This window comes from Amphibalanus amphitrite, unplaced genomic scaffold (assembly GCF_019059575.1).
Source record: "Amphibalanus amphitrite isolate SeventyFive unplaced genomic scaffold, NRLGWU_Aamphi_draft 002127F_arrow, whole genome shotgun sequence".
Classification (NCBI taxonomy): Eukaryota; Metazoa; Arthropoda; class Thecostraca; order Balanomorpha; family Balanidae; genus Amphibalanus; species Amphibalanus amphitrite.
The window spans coordinates 21,781-39,824 of NW_024883620.1; the positions used below are offsets into that span (position 1 = coordinate 21,781).

At 44.4% G+C, this 18,044-nt stretch overlaps 2 protein-coding genes and 1 non-coding gene across 11 annotated transcripts in view; 1 reads left to right on the forward strand and 2 right to left on the reverse strand.

Moving 5' to 3' along the window:
- LOC122376409 (H/ACA ribonucleoprotein complex non-core subunit NAF1-like) lies at window positions 1-9,785 on the reverse strand. The gene is made up of 10 exons (XM_043356278.1): window positions 9,745-9,785; window positions 5,434-6,253; window positions 4,898-5,018; window positions 4,199-4,317; window positions 3,733-3,831; window positions 3,174-3,322; window positions 2,608-2,705; window positions 1,368-1,482; window positions 685-884; window positions 1-376 (listed from the first exon to the last, which is right to left on the reverse strand). Exons 2-10 carry the CDS (start codon window positions 6,203-6,205, stop codon window positions 103-105), a joined length of 1,947 nt encoding a protein of 648 aa, XP_043212213.1. The 5' UTR covers window positions 6,206-6,253; window positions 9,745-9,785; the 3' UTR covers window positions 1-102.
- On the reverse strand, window positions 1,669-1,741 carry Trnam-cau. Its single transcript has one exon. It is a non-coding gene; the product is annotated as a tRNA-Met (tRNA).
- The window catches only part of LOC122376407 (phosphatidylinositol 3,4,5-trisphosphate 3-phosphatase and dual-specificity protein phosphatase PTEN-like), a 22,881-nt gene continuing 13,891 nt past the window's right edge, over window positions 9,055-18,044 (forward strand). For 3 of the 9 annotated variants that reach the window (XR_006255625.1, XM_043356276.1, XM_043356272.1), the window contains exons 1-3: window positions 12,474-12,574; window positions 13,211-13,369; window positions 14,458-14,587. Coding sequence is in view for 6 of the 9 variants with exons in the window: in XM_043356276.1 (XP_043212211.1) it covers window positions 13,291-13,369; window positions 14,458-14,587 (209 nt within the window). In the remaining 3 variants the exon portion in view is untranslated. Of the gene's footprint in view, window positions 9,134-12,473; window positions 12,575-13,210; window positions 13,370-14,457; window positions 14,588-18,044 lie in introns of those variants that run through there. The other 6 variants (XM_043356275.1, XM_043356273.1, XM_043356277.1 and 3 more) reach the window with 4 other exon arrangements.

Below are 18,044 nucleotides of genomic sequence, written 5' to 3' on the forward strand. Positions count from 1 at the left end.
TTACGAAGATCATCATTGTGTATTCCACCCTGTAACAATCATTCCACAACAAATGATATAAAAGCACCTTCAAATGACGTCATCTCATCACCCCCTATGACGTCACCGCGGTCCCCATAAGGCCGGCCGACTCCACGGCGGCGGCTGGTTCGGCGGTCCGCCGCCAGGTGGCAGGCCGGGCGGCGGAGGCTGGTTCGGGGCCCCGCCACCAGGTGTCAGGCCGAACGCCGGCCGGGCGGGGAAGGGAGGAGGGGGCTGCCCAAAGCCGCCCGGTGGGGGCGGGGGGTGACTGAAGGTCCCCGGTGGGGGTGCGGGAGGGGGAGGTCGGTTGTAGGGTCCTGGAGGCGGGTGATGCCACCGCATCGCAGGTCCAGCACTGAAACAGGCAGCGGGAACAGACGTCAACAAACTGCAGGGAACGACAGAAAAGGCAGAATCAATATTCTAGATTGGTTCTGCGCAGTTGCATGAATATCTGCGTGAAAAAGAGTTTCCACCCTGCCCGCCATTGAAAAAGCAACATTACGTTACGTTATATCCACACCAACCTTATGCTTTTACGTGCTAACTGCTAATTATTACCGTTCTTTGAGAAAACTACGACAGTCACGGTAAAACATGTGTAGGTATCTGCTCCAAATTCAAAGACGCTACACACAAAATAAATAAATAAACCATGCTTACCTGGGCGGCCGATGCCCGTAGAACGGATTTCTAGGGGGCGCCGGCATCCACGGCGGCCGAGCCCCTCCCCCTCCTCCTGGTGGACCGCCCCCTCCCCTTCCGCCGCGTCCCCTCCCCCGCCCCCGCTCCGGGCGGGAGGTGGGCCGGGACGAGGGAGGGTCTTCGTTAGGGGGATCTGCTGAGTCGGAGGTGCCCTGAATCTGAAATACGAGAAACGAACGGCACGTGAGAAAATGATGGTTTACGTTTAAATACGAGCAATCTAAAGAAAAAAGTAATTTGATTCATATAGAGACAAACAGAAAAAACGCACGTAAGAAATGCTCCATAGAAAAGCGAAAACAGAAATGCGTAATAACAAAGAAGCACACAGGGGGTGAATGAATGAATGAATGTTATGGGTTCCTTCCACTTTTATTCTGGCAGTCCCTAACTCCCCTAATCTCAATCTATGAGACTTTCTCGGTACCGGTAAAGCTGGCGTCACCGTCAGCGTATATCTTATAGTAGGCGAGAAACTGCAGACTGGTGTAGGTTGGTAGGTTGTAGGAGTAGGTTAGGTTAGGTAAGGTTACATGATATGCCGACGGTGACGGCAGCTTTATCGATATCACCACCTTTTCTTCCCTCGACGCCTACTGAACAAGCAAAGCAACCACCACAGGTCCCTAAGAAGCCCGTACCGTTCGTTTTCTGTTCTGCCGTTTGAAGTTCCGCTCCTCCTCGTCGTCAGAGAAATCACGACAGTTCTCCGGTGGCTCGTTCGAATCCCACCAACTGGCGTCAGAGCCACGCATTCTGCAAAAAAAAGTCGGGTAAGTAAGGTGAATGGGTGCGAAGGGAGATGGTGGAGAGGCTAATATAAATTTTTCAGTCATGATAGGAAGAGAACGTATAAACATTTCCGAATATGAATGCAAAGTGTCGTGTCGTGGACCAAATGGTAAGGTAGACTTCAACCCAAGGTTAGAAACGGAAAAGTTATGCCCCCGGTGAGGATCGAACTCACGACCTTCAGATTATGAGACTGACGCGCTGCCTACTGCGCTACGGAGGCTGGTGGGTGCTGGCGGGTTATAAGTTCATCAGGCAATGTTCGACCCATACACAAAGCGCCGTCAAACCTTAGCAGTAACGTTTTCTCATCTCTTGCAATATCTACATTTGCTAAACTTTCTATATGGGCTGACATCCACGACCAATCCCTAAATAGGGCCTTACGACAAAGCTAAGCACGTGACGAGCGCGCTTCTACATGTGGGAGCGATGGTGAACGGTCCAAATGACGATTTGGACCTCATAACAAGCCAGTCAGTGGTTCGACCCGGTTGATACGGCGGTAAGACCGATGATTATTCGTGTAATAGAATTAGGAAGGCTGCAATGACCGCCCATGGCTACCGGCCTCAACAAGGTCAACTCCCCTATGTGGGCACTGGGCAGGCACCGTCTACTCCTGCAAGGAGGCTTCATTGACAGCGAGGTTCACGTTGGCGATTGGCCCTTCTCATAAGTAGAACTCTTCACCATGGCGAATTGACCGAATTTACATCGTTTGATTACATCGCATAGCAAACGTCGGTAATATGCATTAAAAACAAACATTGAAATAAATATAAATAGGCAGGGCACTGAACAAGGAAGCCATTTAAGCCGACATCTCCTTATCCATCTTTGCGAATGAAATAAAAGGTACCTAAAATGAAGCCGAAGGGAAAAGGGGTTAATATAGCATAGTTGGTTTTCTTTTTGGTGGTAATAGAAGCGACATAACTAAAAACTTTTTCACGATTTCAGACTTGACTGGAGGGGTAAACGCTCGAAATGTCCCAACAGCTTAAAGTCAGCCAGCGTTTTTTAATTATCCGTTAAAAGTTCAGTCCATCTCACGCACTAAAGATGCTGCAGTAGTTATAAACTCACTTTCTGAGGGCCTCCACGAACACATAGTGGCTGTACTCGGCAGAACCTGGAGCGTAGAATACCTCGGCGCCTGGCTGGACACCGAACTCCTCAATCTCCTGAAATGAAGGAGCATGTGCATTGTGCATCACAAAACATGACATTTTCAAAAGGATGTCACTAGCCTCTATCCAGGGTGACTGACCCCATCCCAGGTCATTGGCCCTGCCCCAGGTCACATAGCACGCCCTTCATAAGATGGGGGAAGTGTTCCACAGTCGCTTAATCTAACCCAGGTCACAGACACAGGCACCATCCCAAGTCATTAGTATCACTCCAATAGGTATCACTGACCCATCTCACAGGTCATGTCACTAATTAATGTCACTATAGTCTGTTCCATATCAAGCTTGCGGTCGGAGATCCTTCGGCAGTTCGCTCCTCCGTTCAATAGTTTGCGTCTTTGAATGTAGAGCTGTACCTATCAGCTGCATGTAGAAAAAATCTCGCACTGCTTTCAGCAGAGCACTTCGGCCGCAAGCTTGACATGGCACAGACTATAATCCCGTCAGTCCCAGGCCCCTCACCTTGGGTGTGTTGAACCGGACGCAGTAGGCGGCCTCGGCTACAGGTCCCATGACGTCGTACACTCTGCCGAGAGGGCGGCGTCCTCTTTCCAGGAAGAGTACAGAGTCGATATCGAGAGCCGGAGAACCGGGTACAGACTGGACCACCACTGTCGGAAGGGGGGGGGGGGGTACATTGTCAGTGGGGTGGGGGAGGGGTGTACAGAGTAAATGTCGAGAGCAGGGGAACCGGGTACAGACTGGACCACCAATGCCGGGGGTGATGTGATGATGATTTGGTGTTTTAGGGCGCAAGGAGAGCTGGGGACCCACTGCCGGGGGAGGGGGAGGGGAGGTTACTGATTGAAATATCTGTCTGTGGAGGAGGGACGTCCACCGGCCCATCTAGAGACATTTCTGATATATCTGAAGACCTACCGAAACAGTCCACAACTCCATTTAGAGACATTTCTGATAGTCTACATAGTGACTTACCGATACAGTCCACCATGCTGGCCACCACGCCCACTTTGGTGCGTTGATTAATCTAGAGTTATTTCTGATATATCTAGTGACTTACCGAGACAGTCGACCACACTGGTTACCACTCCCACTTTAGTGCACTGATCCTCCGGCAGAACGATGTGAAGGTGCTCAATGGGAGGAAGGTCCAGCAAACCTGACGGGGGATAGAAACAGCAGGGAGTCAGGGCATGGCAAAGAAGATAATTGTTACATGATGTTAGAACTGGAAACACCAACGTCATGCCACGCCTTTATCAAACTGCATCAATCAGCCAGAGCTTTGCAAAGCCCACAAAAAGGAAACGAATTAACCATTGCAAAATCATGACCGAAAACTGACAAGTAGCAGAGAAACGTGAAACGGTTGAGAAAGATGAAAAAACGTGTGCCTTCAAAATCGGAAATAGGGCAAGGCGCAATCATTCGGTCATATTCAGTCGCGAAGTCATGACCTGCCCCCCCCCCCCCCCAAAAAAAAAATCCTGTCAAGTTCCTCAGTGGCCCTCAAACAAAGTACTCACATAGTTCTCCTTTGGTCATCGGACCAAACACACTCCGCGTTTGATCCGTCTCGCCATCCTCCTCCTCCTTGTCTATTTCGGCGGCGGGCTCCGAGTCCGAGTCTGACGAGCTTGAGGAGCTGACGGCGGTAGAGTGGGAGGTTTGTGAATAAAACGGACAGCAAGCCCGACGACGGAGCTCAGCAGCGAGGCAACAACTAGGAAAAACTGAAGGAGCTGACGGCGGTAGAGCGGGCAGTTTGTGAATAAAACGGACAGCAAGCCTGATACATAGGCTCAGAGACCTAAAATGACCTAGAATAAAGAATTACAAAATGATTCTATTTTGCAGCTTGGCACTATAAATACTGTAATCAATAATATTTCCTGACATTGCAGGAACGAAAAATAGGCGAGCTCAAAATCAACTGATTCGAGTCCTAACTGGCGAGCTCAAAATCAGTTCGTATATCCTCGTGATAAGCCAAGGTTTCGTCAAAAAGCAGCTGAACTGGCCAAATTTCGATAGATAAAAAATAACTTGTATAATGTATATCAATTGGTTTCACGTCTCGCAATACCCATCGACAAAAAGCAGCATTGCAACAGTGCAGCTTGATTACAAACTACAAGAAATAACCTCTCATAAACTCTCTCAATTAGTATTACCTATCTGATTCTCCTATTTATCAGTCTGAATCTTCTCTTCACAGGCCGTACCTATCTGACGACTCGTCCGCCGACTCGCTATCAGACTCAGAGTCACCGCTCCACGGCGCGGCCAGAGAGTCACGATAGAGTCCCTCGCGGTCCACCGTCAACTCCGGCTCCACGGCCATCGCTGTGAAAATGACGTCACTGGAGTCAAATGGGGTGATAAATGACGTCACTGGAGTTCGACGGCGCGGGTGCGATATTTAATTTATCGGGATTACATGCGTGGAAGGTTGAAATTTGAAGGTGTTATTGTGAATAAATAAAGTTACCTACGATGGACTGTAAAATGGCTGGGTGTGAAATTTGAAAAGCTCATGAGTTACATTTATGCTATCTCAACATCAACATGACAAAAATTATGCATAGTAATACACTTGTAGGAATAAGGTGTGGGGCTGAGGCAGAACAATTTATACACAAAAAGCCCCCCCCCCCAAAAAAAAAGGAAAAAAGAGGAATAGAATAAAGGAAAATGTGTTGGGAAGATGTCGATAAAAATGCAGTCGAATATTTTTCCATTATCTAAATGAAACACATACCTGTATCCTCCTCTTCTGAATCATCGGCTCCATCAGAATTGTAGCCTGCCAGCATGGCCAAAGCACCTGATGCTGCCATCTTCTGGCCAGAATCCGAACTAGAAGTTGTGTTGTCAACTGCAGGTGCTGGATTTACAGTTGCCATGGTAACATCTGTTGCCATGAGGGATGATGATGATGATTCTGATACTGGTGGAATGATCTGTGATGATGAAGGTGTGTTGGGTTGATGAACTGATGGTATTTCTGAAGAATTTACAGACTCCTCTGTAGGTTCTACAGGCACATTCCCACTTGATTGTGAATATCCTGAGCCAGCTTCTATGCTGACAGGAGGGTTTTCCAATGTCTCACTCTCAGTCTTGCTGGAAATGCCAGTTGGACTTTCAGATGAGCCAGTAGCATGGCCTGTCACAAATTCTCCAGCATGTTCACCAGCTCCAATCTTTCCACAGTCACCAGCACCAGTGGGCTGTAGAGTGGTGACACTGGTTACATAATGGGTGATCATGGAGTCATCTGTCAGAGACACATCACCAGCAGTTGCAGAGTCTCTCTCAACTGAAGCACCAGCCCCGTTTAATATTACAGCAGGAGCTGCCGCTGGGAGCGAACCAGACCCAGGAGACGTCGGCTCTGCTGGATGTGCTGATTCTTCAGCAACAGGTGCCTGGGCTGCAGGCTCTTCAGAAAATGATGCTGACTGAGGTGTGTTGCCATTGGCAGGCTCATCAGGATTGATGGCGTCTGTCGTTGTAATGTCATTTGACATATTGCTGGCAGAATACTTGGTGTTGAAAGTACACTAGCACATCATCACCTGTAAAGAAGATAGCAAATGTCACATGATACCTCTTCTTAAGAATAGGTAGTTTAAGTTGAAATTGAAGTAAAAGTACCTACTAATTTCATCAATATCGAGAACACATCAGTCGGTGACACACCAGGGAAATAAGCTAAAATTAGAGCGCTCTATTTATTGCTTCCGCTACTTCACCGTCTCCCATAGGGTCCTGTGTTGAGCTGGTGTCGAGGCTCTAAAAATGACGCCGATTTTTGCACCCATCTCACGAAAACCGCTCGGACCGCCTGGAAACTAATTGTTCCGCTCTAAAAATTTCATGATCGACGGGAAAATGAACGAGGAAAAGATTGGTCCTGAAATAATTCTGAACTCCCTGTAGAACATATCGAAATATGGCTGCAAACTAGGAGCATGTCAAAATCGACAAAACAATACAAATAAACTTACTGGGATTTTTTATTTTCCATGCATCTGTGTATGAAATCAGTCGGTTTTCCGGAAAGAGCATCTTCTGTTTAATAAATAATTCCACAATTGCAATCGAGAAAAAAAAAATATTTCTGCTGTGACAGCAGTTTTGGCATTGTGCCAGTAGTGTGGCGTGCGCGGTGCTGCGTGGTCGTCGGGACGGAGTTGTGAGTATTTTCGGTGTTTTAAATGGTTGATGGCCATTTGAACCAGCTTTATATTATTTCCTACAAATTTTTGCATCAAATTATTGCTTTGAAAGACCATTGAAACCCCTTATCTCTTCATGAAACACGATCAAATCATTGTCGACGAAAATGGCGCGGGACCCCATGTGCGTTCCGATCGAAATAAATCGTAAATTAAATAATATTCGATGATAAGTATCATATTCTAGCGACACATTTTCATAAAATAAGGCATAAACTTTGCAAGGAAGTCAACATTGGTTAATTGGATTCTTATTTTGCTCACATATCCTTGTGTAGTCAAATGGCTCACAATTGTTAGATAAATGTAAGCATATGTTTTGGCTTGATGTTTGCTGTGAAACCACCCAGCCACTTGCTGGTTGAGTGGTTTTTTGATAAGTACCTGATAATCATTTCTCCTTTTCCTTAAAAGAAACAAATTCTTTTCAAAGTAATCCATTTTTAGGAAAGGCGACTTGCTCATTGACATTTCATGTTCTTGTTTTGTTATTGCTGGCAGTATTTTGATACAATAATGCAATATGAATTTTTTGCAATAATAAAACCTAAGACAAACCTAGTTAATGCGTCAATCAAACACCCAACAGAAAGATTGTGAGTCCTTGTGACGTGAAGTAGAATATTCTATGAATGTGTTATATAGAATATGCCAAATTTTAACTTAATTTATTATTTGATACTGATAGCTGAGCATGTGAATTATGCCACAATATAATTTCATTTTCTGGTTTTGAAATATTTTACTTCAACAAATGTAATATACATGAAATACATGTTGTTATGCTATGTTAAAAGTTTAATAACAGCAAACAGAAGGGGCTGTTTCAGCAGATAATGTTTGTACCTTATGCATTACCTTTCTTTTCTGCAGGACCATGCTTCCGCTGGGTGGTCGACATTTGCCTCCTGAAGAAGTTGAGCAACATGAAGACCACCAGATGAGGTGTCTGCAGTTCATGTGGAACTCTGCAGACTACAAGTGTTATGCCAACCACAACCAAAGTGCTGTGATCATGGAGGCATGAACCTCATGACAACACTTCAGATTTGCAGTTGTACCAAAGTGTGATTCAAACCACCTGTGGCATCTCACTCAATGTGTGAACAGTGTGATCATTGTGCAGTGTTCAGCTGCAACTAAGACATTTATTAGTGACTTGCTTTGCAATTAGCCACCAAAAGCATTTTTGGGCTGGCTGCTGTAATTTGTTGTGCACTGCGCAATAGTGGTAGTGTTTTGTCACTTGTCAAGTTGTCAGTTGTGCATGTTGCATGTTTCTCTTCCCTCGGCTCTCATTATCAGTTAAGTGGTGAATTGGCATCACTCAGTCTCCCCAGATCTCAATTGACTGTCTGTCAACCACCTAACTTGAGATGGTATTTGCTAGTAGTGTCAGAAAAGAAGTGATTGTAGACATTTTTAGGAATATGAGCTCCGTTTCATGCGTGTTGCATTGGTCATTTTGTCACTTATCCCATAGTGTAATAAATGGAAACTGTTGTTCCCTTTTCAAGGTACTCGCGGATGCAGAAAGCGTTGGACCTAATTATTAAACGCACCCTTCTATCAGCGACGCACGAAATCGACAAATATCATCCTTTTTAGAGCAGGAGGAAACGAAAACTTGTGAACATAGCTGTACCTACAACAGTGCATAAGGAATTGGAATTCTGGGAGTTTTTGAAATTCGGAGAAACTCAAGTTGTCGACAGGTATGCCCCCTTGTACGTCAAAGACCGCCTAAAAAACAAACGTCTTCAAATGAAGGCAGTATTCGTATGTTCGTTGTAATTGCAGCAGCCTAGCAACATGCATTGCGGTCTGATGGCGAATTACACTCGTGCTAAAAAACTATGCCGGTAACTGCCAACGCACTTAGGTCGTAGGTGAGGAGAGGAAGGGTTATGTCAAATGTCAACATCAAAGAAATGGCTTCATCTGAGCTGTGCCTATTGTACATAATTCAACCAATCTATGCATTTCGTTTCTTGCAATCTACTCATGCTTTCACTCCAGCTTCAGAGTAATCATCCCATAGGTATTGTACGTGTTAAGATATTGATTTCTATGGCAGTTCACAATTGCTAGCCACGTCTCATCTCAGTTTGGTGGCCCCGCATCGGCCCACTCGGCCGCTCTAAAATTGACTTACGGAGGAGGATGGTGGCTTTTATTTTAGCTTCTCCGCTGACTGCGGGGAGCGCCGTCGCCGAGGTAGGAGCAACAATTAGCTTATGTTTGAGACTAATTTCCACGCTTAATTAACATTTTAATGTTATTTTAATTAATTCATGTTAATCTTTGACGCATTCTCTTTCTATTGATACCATCCACCGGTCTGAGAATTACTGCCTTGCTGCGTAAGGGCCGATAAAAGATCACGCTTTTAGGGGTATCTCTTCAACATGGGGCAGGAGCAATAAATAGAGCGCTCTAATTTTAGCTTATTTCCCTGGTATGTCACCAACTGACATTGAAACATTGGGCTTTGTGCGAGTACACATAAGTAACAGTAAAATGCATTAATTGAATACAAATTTGTAGGTAAATGATATAGCTAAGTAATGGTTTCAAGGAAAAAAAGCAAAAAGCAATTGTCAACTGATTAAATTAAAACAGACATATTGACATCGGTGATCCGCACGAGATAAAAGGAAATACTTGTAATTTAGGTACTGATAAATGATTAAATCATACGTGTTTCACAAATCTTCGCTTACGACAGATCATATATAATTTGCCAAATTGACAATCGTGTAATGAAACGAATATCGGACACATGTCATGTAAATTATTTCCAAAAACACAATCCACATCCAACCAACCACGTGATGTTTCTCTCGCACTTCAAAAGCATCAAGCCTCCATAGTAAGGAAAATGAAACAGTCAATGGAAGTGAGGAATCAGAAGAAGCAAAGTTTCTTGATGCAATACAGGAGCTCTACCTATATCAGCATGTGCGCGAACCCACTCGTTTCAGAGATGGCCAAGAACCTTCCAGGCTTGACTTGGTGTTTACAAATGAGCAAGGCATGATTGAAGAGATCAGTGTTGGGGTCCCATTAGGGAAAAGTGATCACGCTGTTCTCTCATGGATCCTCTACTTGGGAGACCGACCAGACAGAATGGCAATGAAAGATAAGGCAAACAGTCTGAACTTTGAACGAGCTAATTTCTCAGGGATAAGAGGAGCACTAGGAACTGTTGATTGGAATGTTCTAAATGATTTTTCAGTTGAAGAAACTTGGCAGTACATAAAAGGCAAGATAAATAACTGTTTTGAAACCCTAGTTCCAAAACACAGGAAAGGACCATGCAAGAAGGCTGCACCCTGGTGGAACAGGGAACTGACCAGGGCAGTGAAGTTCAAACATGAATTCTGGAAAAAATATGCTGCAACCAAATCAAGTGAAGACTATAAAGCATACACTGTGCAGCGTAATGCAGCTACAAGCAAAATCAGGGAGCGGAGACATGAATATGAAGCGGCATTAGCCAAAAGCGTCAAACAAAATCCAAAGAAATTGTACAAGTATGTCAGGGCCCAGCAGAAAGTTAAACCAGCTGTACACGCAGTTGAAGATGGAGCAAGATTGACCTCAAGTGACAAAGAAACTGCTGCTGCCCTGCAGGTCTTCTTCAAATCTGTCTTTGTAGAAGAGGGTGATGCTCCCTTACCAGGATTTGAAGATCGATTGCAACCAGAGGAAGCCATCACAGACATAGAAATAACACCTGAATCAATCAAAAATGAGCTTGTCAACCTATGCGAACCAAAAGCACCTGGTCCTGACGGCATTCCCAACATTGTATTGAAGAGGTGTGCAGAACAGCTGACTCAGCCTCTCCACCAACTGTTCAACAAGTCACTGCAAGAGGGTCAAGTACCTCAGGATTGGAAGGATGCAAATATTGTCCCGATATACAAGAAGGGTAACAGAAATAAACCAGGAAACTACAGACCTGTAAGCTTGACCAGCCAAGTTGGGAAAGTGTTGGAAAGGTTAATTAAAAGGAGTGTAACAACTCACCTCGAGAGAAATGACCTCTTGAGCGAGCACCAGCATGGATTTGTATCCAGGAGGTCTTGTCAATCCAACCTACTCGAGGCTCTAGAGCACTGGACGAAAGCTATCGATGATGGACGAGGAGTTGACATACTTTACCTAGACTTCCAAAAGGCTTTTGACAGTGTGCCACACAAGAGACTTATGAAAAAGCTTTCTGGGTATGGCATCAAAGGAAATGTACTGTCTTGGATATGTGACTTTTTAACAAACAGAAGACAACGAGTGGTGATAGGGTCAGACCACTCTGAATGGTGCTCGGTCACCAGTGGGGTCCCCCAAGGATCGGTGTTGGGACCTGTCTTATTCATTATGTTTGTAAATGAGCTCCCAGACCTTGTGCGCAGCAACATGAAAATGTTTGCGGACGACGCCAAGATATATAGACCTATTCAAGTACAACAAGATGCTGAGATACTTCAACAGGACATATTATCCTTGCAGAAGTGGTCCGAAGAATGGCTTTTGAAATTTAACGAATCAAAATGTAAAGTAATGCATTGTGGCTCAAGCAATCCAAATGTTGACTACTTCATGTCTGACGGCACAAACAGTAAAAAGCTGCAAGAAAGTACCTTGGAGAAGGACTTAGGAGTTCACGTGTCAAGTAACTTAAAACCGGCAATACACTGTCAGAAAGCTGCTGCTAAAGGCCGGTCAGCCCTCCGAATGCTAAAACAAGCGTTCGACAGACTCGATCTCGTCAACTTCAAGCCTCTGTTCACCACCTATGTCCGTCCACATCTTGAATATTGTATGCAGGCTGTCGGTCCATACACTGCAAAGGATATCAGGCTGCTGGAACAAGTACAGAGGAGGGCGACAAAGCTTGTCAGACCTATAAGGAACCTACCCTACCCAGAACGCCTCCACAAACTTGGACTTCTTAGCGTGGAAGACAGATTGCGTCGAGGCGACCTCATCGAAACGTACAAGCTCCTAACAGGGAAGGTTAAGGTGGATAGTGAGCAGTTCTTCGAAGTCGACCATGAAGACCGCACTAGAGGACACCATCTGAAACTGAAGAAAGGCAGATCAAGCCATCTGTACAGGCTGAAGTTCTTTTCAAACAGAGTAGTAAACGACTGGAACAAATTGCCAAGAGATGTGGTGGAGGCTCCATCTACAAATACGTTTAAAAACAGGCTAGACCACAGGGCTGCCGAACCTGCCTCCTCGCACCACAATTGACCTCATTCCTAGTCCGGCTCGATGTGAGCACTGAATAGACCTAGTCTACTACAGCTCACTACAACTTCAACTTCAACTTCAAGGAGCTGGAGTAGAATTTCAGTCTCAAAATAATATGTAATGACGTCAATATAAATATTGTTTCATTTGTATTTTGAGCCTTTTTTTCTATTCAGAGCGAGGTTGAATAAATAATAATTTGTAAAATTATTTTATTGAAATAGAATTATAGCAAACACTACATAAATTTGTATTCATTTCATGATGACGCCATTTATGAAAATGATAATTGACAGAAATCACGCCACAAATGTATTTGAAGCGCCATCGTTAATTTGTCTCCTTCCTTGCTGTTTGCCGCGTTTCTTTCGTGCCGTGATATTATTTGAAGATAAGATATTTTTTAATCTTTTTACTATGTTTTTGGCTTATTTTTAAAATGCTGATTGCACTGACCATATCTTTGTTACTCATTTTCTTTAACATGCAAATGCTGGAAGCTGGCAAGCTGTTTGTTAAGTGCATTGTAGTCCATCCAGTTTGTAACGATTCTTTTTGTTCAAATTTATTTTAAGTCATCCTTTTGGTAGTCATGTAATTATTGATGTCTTTTAAATATTTTGATATTAATGCAGGTACTCTCAGCATGTTAGAATATGCATGTCGTCTATTCGAATGTATTGCTATCAAATATTTACTTTCAACGTAACTCTTGCATCTCAAAGCTGTAGCTGAGTTAGTGATCACACTTCACAGCTACACAGGGTCATTATCTTTTGTACCAGTAATTGTTGTTCTGTTTCTTTGTATTTTTAAGTATTACCTCATTTTTATCCTTTCACCTATATAGGACTTCAAATGCAATTTGCAATTGCTGGATTTATGGTTGGTTTGTTTAGGTCTTACAAAATTGTTCGTAAAATAATATTGAATCTCAATATGTGCCTTGAGAGTTGACTTCAATATCAGTCAAATCTTAGATATTTGCTTGTACTTTATTATTGCTAACATAGTTTCTCAATTTGTTTGCAGGCATTGGCAACTTGGCTGGATCCAACCAGCCTGACCTGACCTGACCTGACCTGACCTGACCTGGGACCCAGGACTGAGCCATGGCCACCTCTATAAAGTCCATGGTATCCAAGAATAAGAAGAGATTTGAGGAGGGGAAGTTCAACTTAGATCTATCATGTATCCTTTCTGATACTGACCACTGATTAGTTGGCAGGCTTGTCAGATGTTGGCAAATGATTGTTATGGTTTTGTGAGGAGAGGAGATAGAGATGTTTTATGCTGGTTTAGAAAAGACAGATTTGCTTGTTATTGACTGAATTCATGATTAGGAGATTAACACTTAACAGGTTCTACGGCTAAGGTGTCATGTGTTATTGGGGACACTGCTTGTATTTAATAACTTGAAGTCTTTCTGGCATCTTTTCATCACATTTTCTTTGCTTTTCTAGTTTTTTTAAAATAAATATACCCAAGATAACTGGTAATCTGCTCATGAGTTTGCTAGTTATCACATTGTTAGATATTTTGTCTATTTTCCATCTGAAATATGTTATGCTGTGCTGGTTGTATGAATTAGGCTCCAAGTCTGTGTGGCATGCTGTTTCACCCCAATTGACATTGTTTCATCATGTGTTGGTCTGTGATCTGTTTTGCTCTTTTTGAATCCATCCTCCATAGTCCATATCCTTGATGCAGCCACCAAATGATGTTGTCAAGTACTATTTTCATAAAGTCAGCGTGAATGTATGAATGAACCCATTGACAGATTAACACGTACTGAGCAGAGCTTGTGTCGTTGGCCCCAAATTCAACCCTTACTGTCCATCGTCTGATCGTGCGAATCCTGGTTGAATCAGGACTCCAAATTTCAGCGTGCACCGCAACATGGCATGTCCCACTCCACAGGCTTCAGCTGACTGCACCAACTGCAGACCATCCCTTTCGGGAGTGTCAAACATCGAGCGCTGGAGTGAATCGAACTCGGGCTCTCGCCACCGTGACTTCAATGCTATATTAAATGATCTACGGGACACATTCATAGTGTCTTTGTTCGAATCCACCTTTCCGTGATTTTCCGCCAGTCTGTATTGTCCAGTACTCGTATCGACGAGAAATCCTTTGGTGAAATATCACAAAATCGATTGTTTTAACCACAAATAATGTAGTAGTACAACTGTTATCTGTGTTATAACATTAATCACCATTCCTATATATGAGAGTCAGGTCTGGATCGGATTTGCGTGTTTCCTTAACTCCCCTAACAGACATCACGGATAACATCATCGCCATGGGATACCCGGCGAAGGCCATAGAGACACTCTATAGGAACGATGCCAAGGAGGTACTGGAGTTCCTGAACAAGAGGCATCCGCAGAGATATAAACTCTTCAACCTGTGAGTACCGCTTAACTCGTTAAGTTGCATTTTCTCGTCGACTTAACCCGCGCCCGGCTGGGGGTCCTGGATTTCCACGCCCTGCTGGGGGGGGGGGGGTGTTTGAACACCCCCCCTTCTAACTCGGCTCCTGGGCCACGTAGCGATACGCGGAAGGCGGCGTTCGAAAGAGCGTCAAAAATAATGAGGAAATCACTTCGGTCAATTTTTTGGTCAGGTCAAAGGTCAGGTCACCAGAGGTCATTGAAGGCAAAATTTCGCCGATTTCCAGGTCGAATGTCGACAATTTCCAAGAAGCCAGCGCATAACTCGGGAACCAATAGAGCTACAGCGCCGCGGAAAAGCGCATTCGATAGCCCTATTAACGCCCTTTCTGAGTAATTTTCTCAGATTTGACCTAACGTCAACGGTTTTGCCTGCAGGGGGCAAAAACTGCAAAAATAGCCGATTTTTTCGGAAACAGTTTTTCTGCAATAACTTTTGACCCAGACCTTGTACGAGCTTACTTTTACCGGCATCGTGTTCCTCTCGTCAAGACGCATCGAATGAACCATAACTTGACCTTTAAAGGTCAACTTGAAAATTTGACCTCAGGTCAAGGTCATGACCTGACCGGAAAGGGTCATGTTGCATATCAGTCGATCCGTATCGTCGAGCTGAACACATCTAAGGCGTTTTCATCGCTCTAGCATGCCCCTATCAAAAGTTATTTGCGAAAAATTGTTAGATACCATTCGTGACCTAAGATGACCTCAGGGCATAAACAGGGGTCACGGACACCATTTTCATGTTCAGTGTGTCTAAACCACTTGTAATTCAGTGTTTGGGAGTGTTTATAATGTCTTTCGTCCAAAAGAGGCGCATTTCAATTTTCTCCCATTGACTTATAATGGGGAGGTCGCAAAATTGACCTGTCCTTAGGTCATCGATATCAAAATTCTGAGATATACATTTTGTACATGCTATTGCTCTTAGCAATCGCTGAAAGTTTCAAAGCGATCGGTCACTCGGTGTAGCTATGACGGACATTGAAACTTTTTATGAGGTGAGGTCACTTCAAGTGACCTGGTGACCTGACCTTGAATGACCTTGGTCTGAAATTTTCACAACATGTGTAGAATTGATGTATGATAAGGTGTACCAAAAACGGCGGCGCGGAGCGCCGCCGTTTTTGAGATATTCGCGAAAAACCACAAGGGGGGGTGTTCAAACACCCCCCCCCCAGCAGGGCGCGGGTTAATAAAGTGAGTTGAAAATTAACGTATGGCAGCCTCAATGTCTCAATGTGAAACACACGATTTGAAGCGCGATTCACAAAAGAATACATTTGTAAGTTATGACACAAGGCACATTTGACACATTTGGCAACTTCTATCTTCTTTTTGCAATTGAACTTATTTATTTTAGATCGTTACTTACTTCTTTAAATCGACGTGAAACACGTATACCTAGAGGATGCAAATGCACCCGTTGGATATTTTTTCTGTGATATATTTGGGTCATTCCAGATAGTCCCTGCTACGGGTATCACAATTTGTGGCTGATCAATTGAAGGGTTGACCGGTGTATCACTGTCGTGGTGAAGTGCTTTGTAAACTGTAGATATGCGTGTTGTGAGCTCTTTTTTATGCAAAATTAATGATTTTACGTCCACTTTACTCATGTCTTGTCCGCTTCGCTGGGACGCTTACAGCACTCGTGATATACCTACTTTATGGCGACGGCCAGAGCGAAACGCAAGCCTATTGAATATGTAAAATGTGAAGGACGATTTTTTACAAGAGGAACGATGTCACAGCCAGGTCACAGCATCCTGCTTAAAGCCACTTTACATCGGACGGTTACAAGCATCGTGCTAAATTTTTTGCCGACTATGTCGGCATAAATATTTCGGGTATGCATTATTTTACATCGCCCGTCATTTATAGATCATTCCCAGCATCGTCATCATCTTTCGTCATCGTCATCGTCTTATCCTCAGATCATTATTTTTAGAAGGTTACTTGTAATCCTTGAGGTGTGTTTAATGCATATTTATTTCGCTCATATATCCCGAGCCAGTGTCTGCTAGTGGCAAGCCGAGCGTTCGGTTCACTCCAGCTGAGTCTCTGTAGGTTCTGCTGGGTCCGGCTAGTGGCAGGCCGAGCGTTCGGTTCACTCCAGCTGAGTCTGTGCGGGCTCTGCTGGGCCTTATCACTCCTCCTTCCTCTCTCCCTCTCCCCCCTCTCTCCCCCATCCTGCCCCGCCCCCTACTGACCTTCCTAACCTCAGCAGATGGGTGATCTAAGCCCTGCGGTAGGGGGGAGGAGGGGGTACTAACCGCGATTGGGACTTGGGTACCTAGCCTGAGAAAACAGCGGCCGATTTCATAAAAGGGCGTGAAAGTCACTGGCGCAGTTTTCTACCCATTCTGCTGCATTTGACGTCCGAATGGTTTCGTAAAGCGATTGTGGATGCAACCATATAATGTTATGAATTATGATTTAAGTAGTGGATGTAGTAAAATACCTACAGCACAAACAAACAAAAAACATAACTGGCGCATATTACGGCCTCGGATCCTAATAAAACTGCCTTCTTCTGACTGGTTGTAGTTTGTTGGGGCGTAAAATATACCCTGGTCCCTGATGTGAAAATCCTACAAAGTTCATTAAATCGGCCCGCTGGGAGCGAGGGGTTGTGTCATGATACCGCCGTTTTTGAAGGAGGGGAGGGGTGCTGACTGGTAGGCGTGAGCGAGTGGAAAAGGGGGAAGGGAAGGAAAGGAGTCATGATGCGGCTAGGTAGCGGGGACTTGATATCGGCCTCTTTTGTAAAAGTTTTGCTAGGAGACATATATTATTAAATTTTTCGTGAAATTACATCGCCTCATTCGAGATAAGCGAGGAGCGGCGAATCATTACCCGGTTCGTTCCTAGCGTAGGTGCCTACTTTTCAAATTTGTTTTACAGACCGATTTCACTGTTGCTAGGGGACAGAACTTGATGTTAGTTTCATACCATAATAGGCGAAATTGTTGCGGTTTTACAGTCAAAACATAGAACCAAATTCGATATGTTTACTACAGTTTGATTTCTGGTGCAAAACTAGTGCATGTTTCATCTCATATGTTTATTTTTTGCACACATTCCTTATTCATCGGACCCAACGTACTTTTTATGGTTATGCTTCTTTTCTTTCAACCGAAGTGCATGTGCAGAGCGCCCATGCTCCTTCCTCCCTCCTATCCCTATCCACCTCCCCTCCCCTCCCCTCACAGCTCAGCGTCACTGTTGCTAAGGGCGGTCGGACCCCTGCCCCGGAGACCGGATAACCACTGCCTGCGGGCTATCTATCGCGCAGTAACAGCGCACACAGCGAGCTGCTCAGGCGGGCCAGCTGTGAGGAAGTTATCAGGGGGAGGGGAGGGTTTGTTGTGGTGTGGGTGTGGGCTGGTTGTTTGAATCCTGAGGAGAGT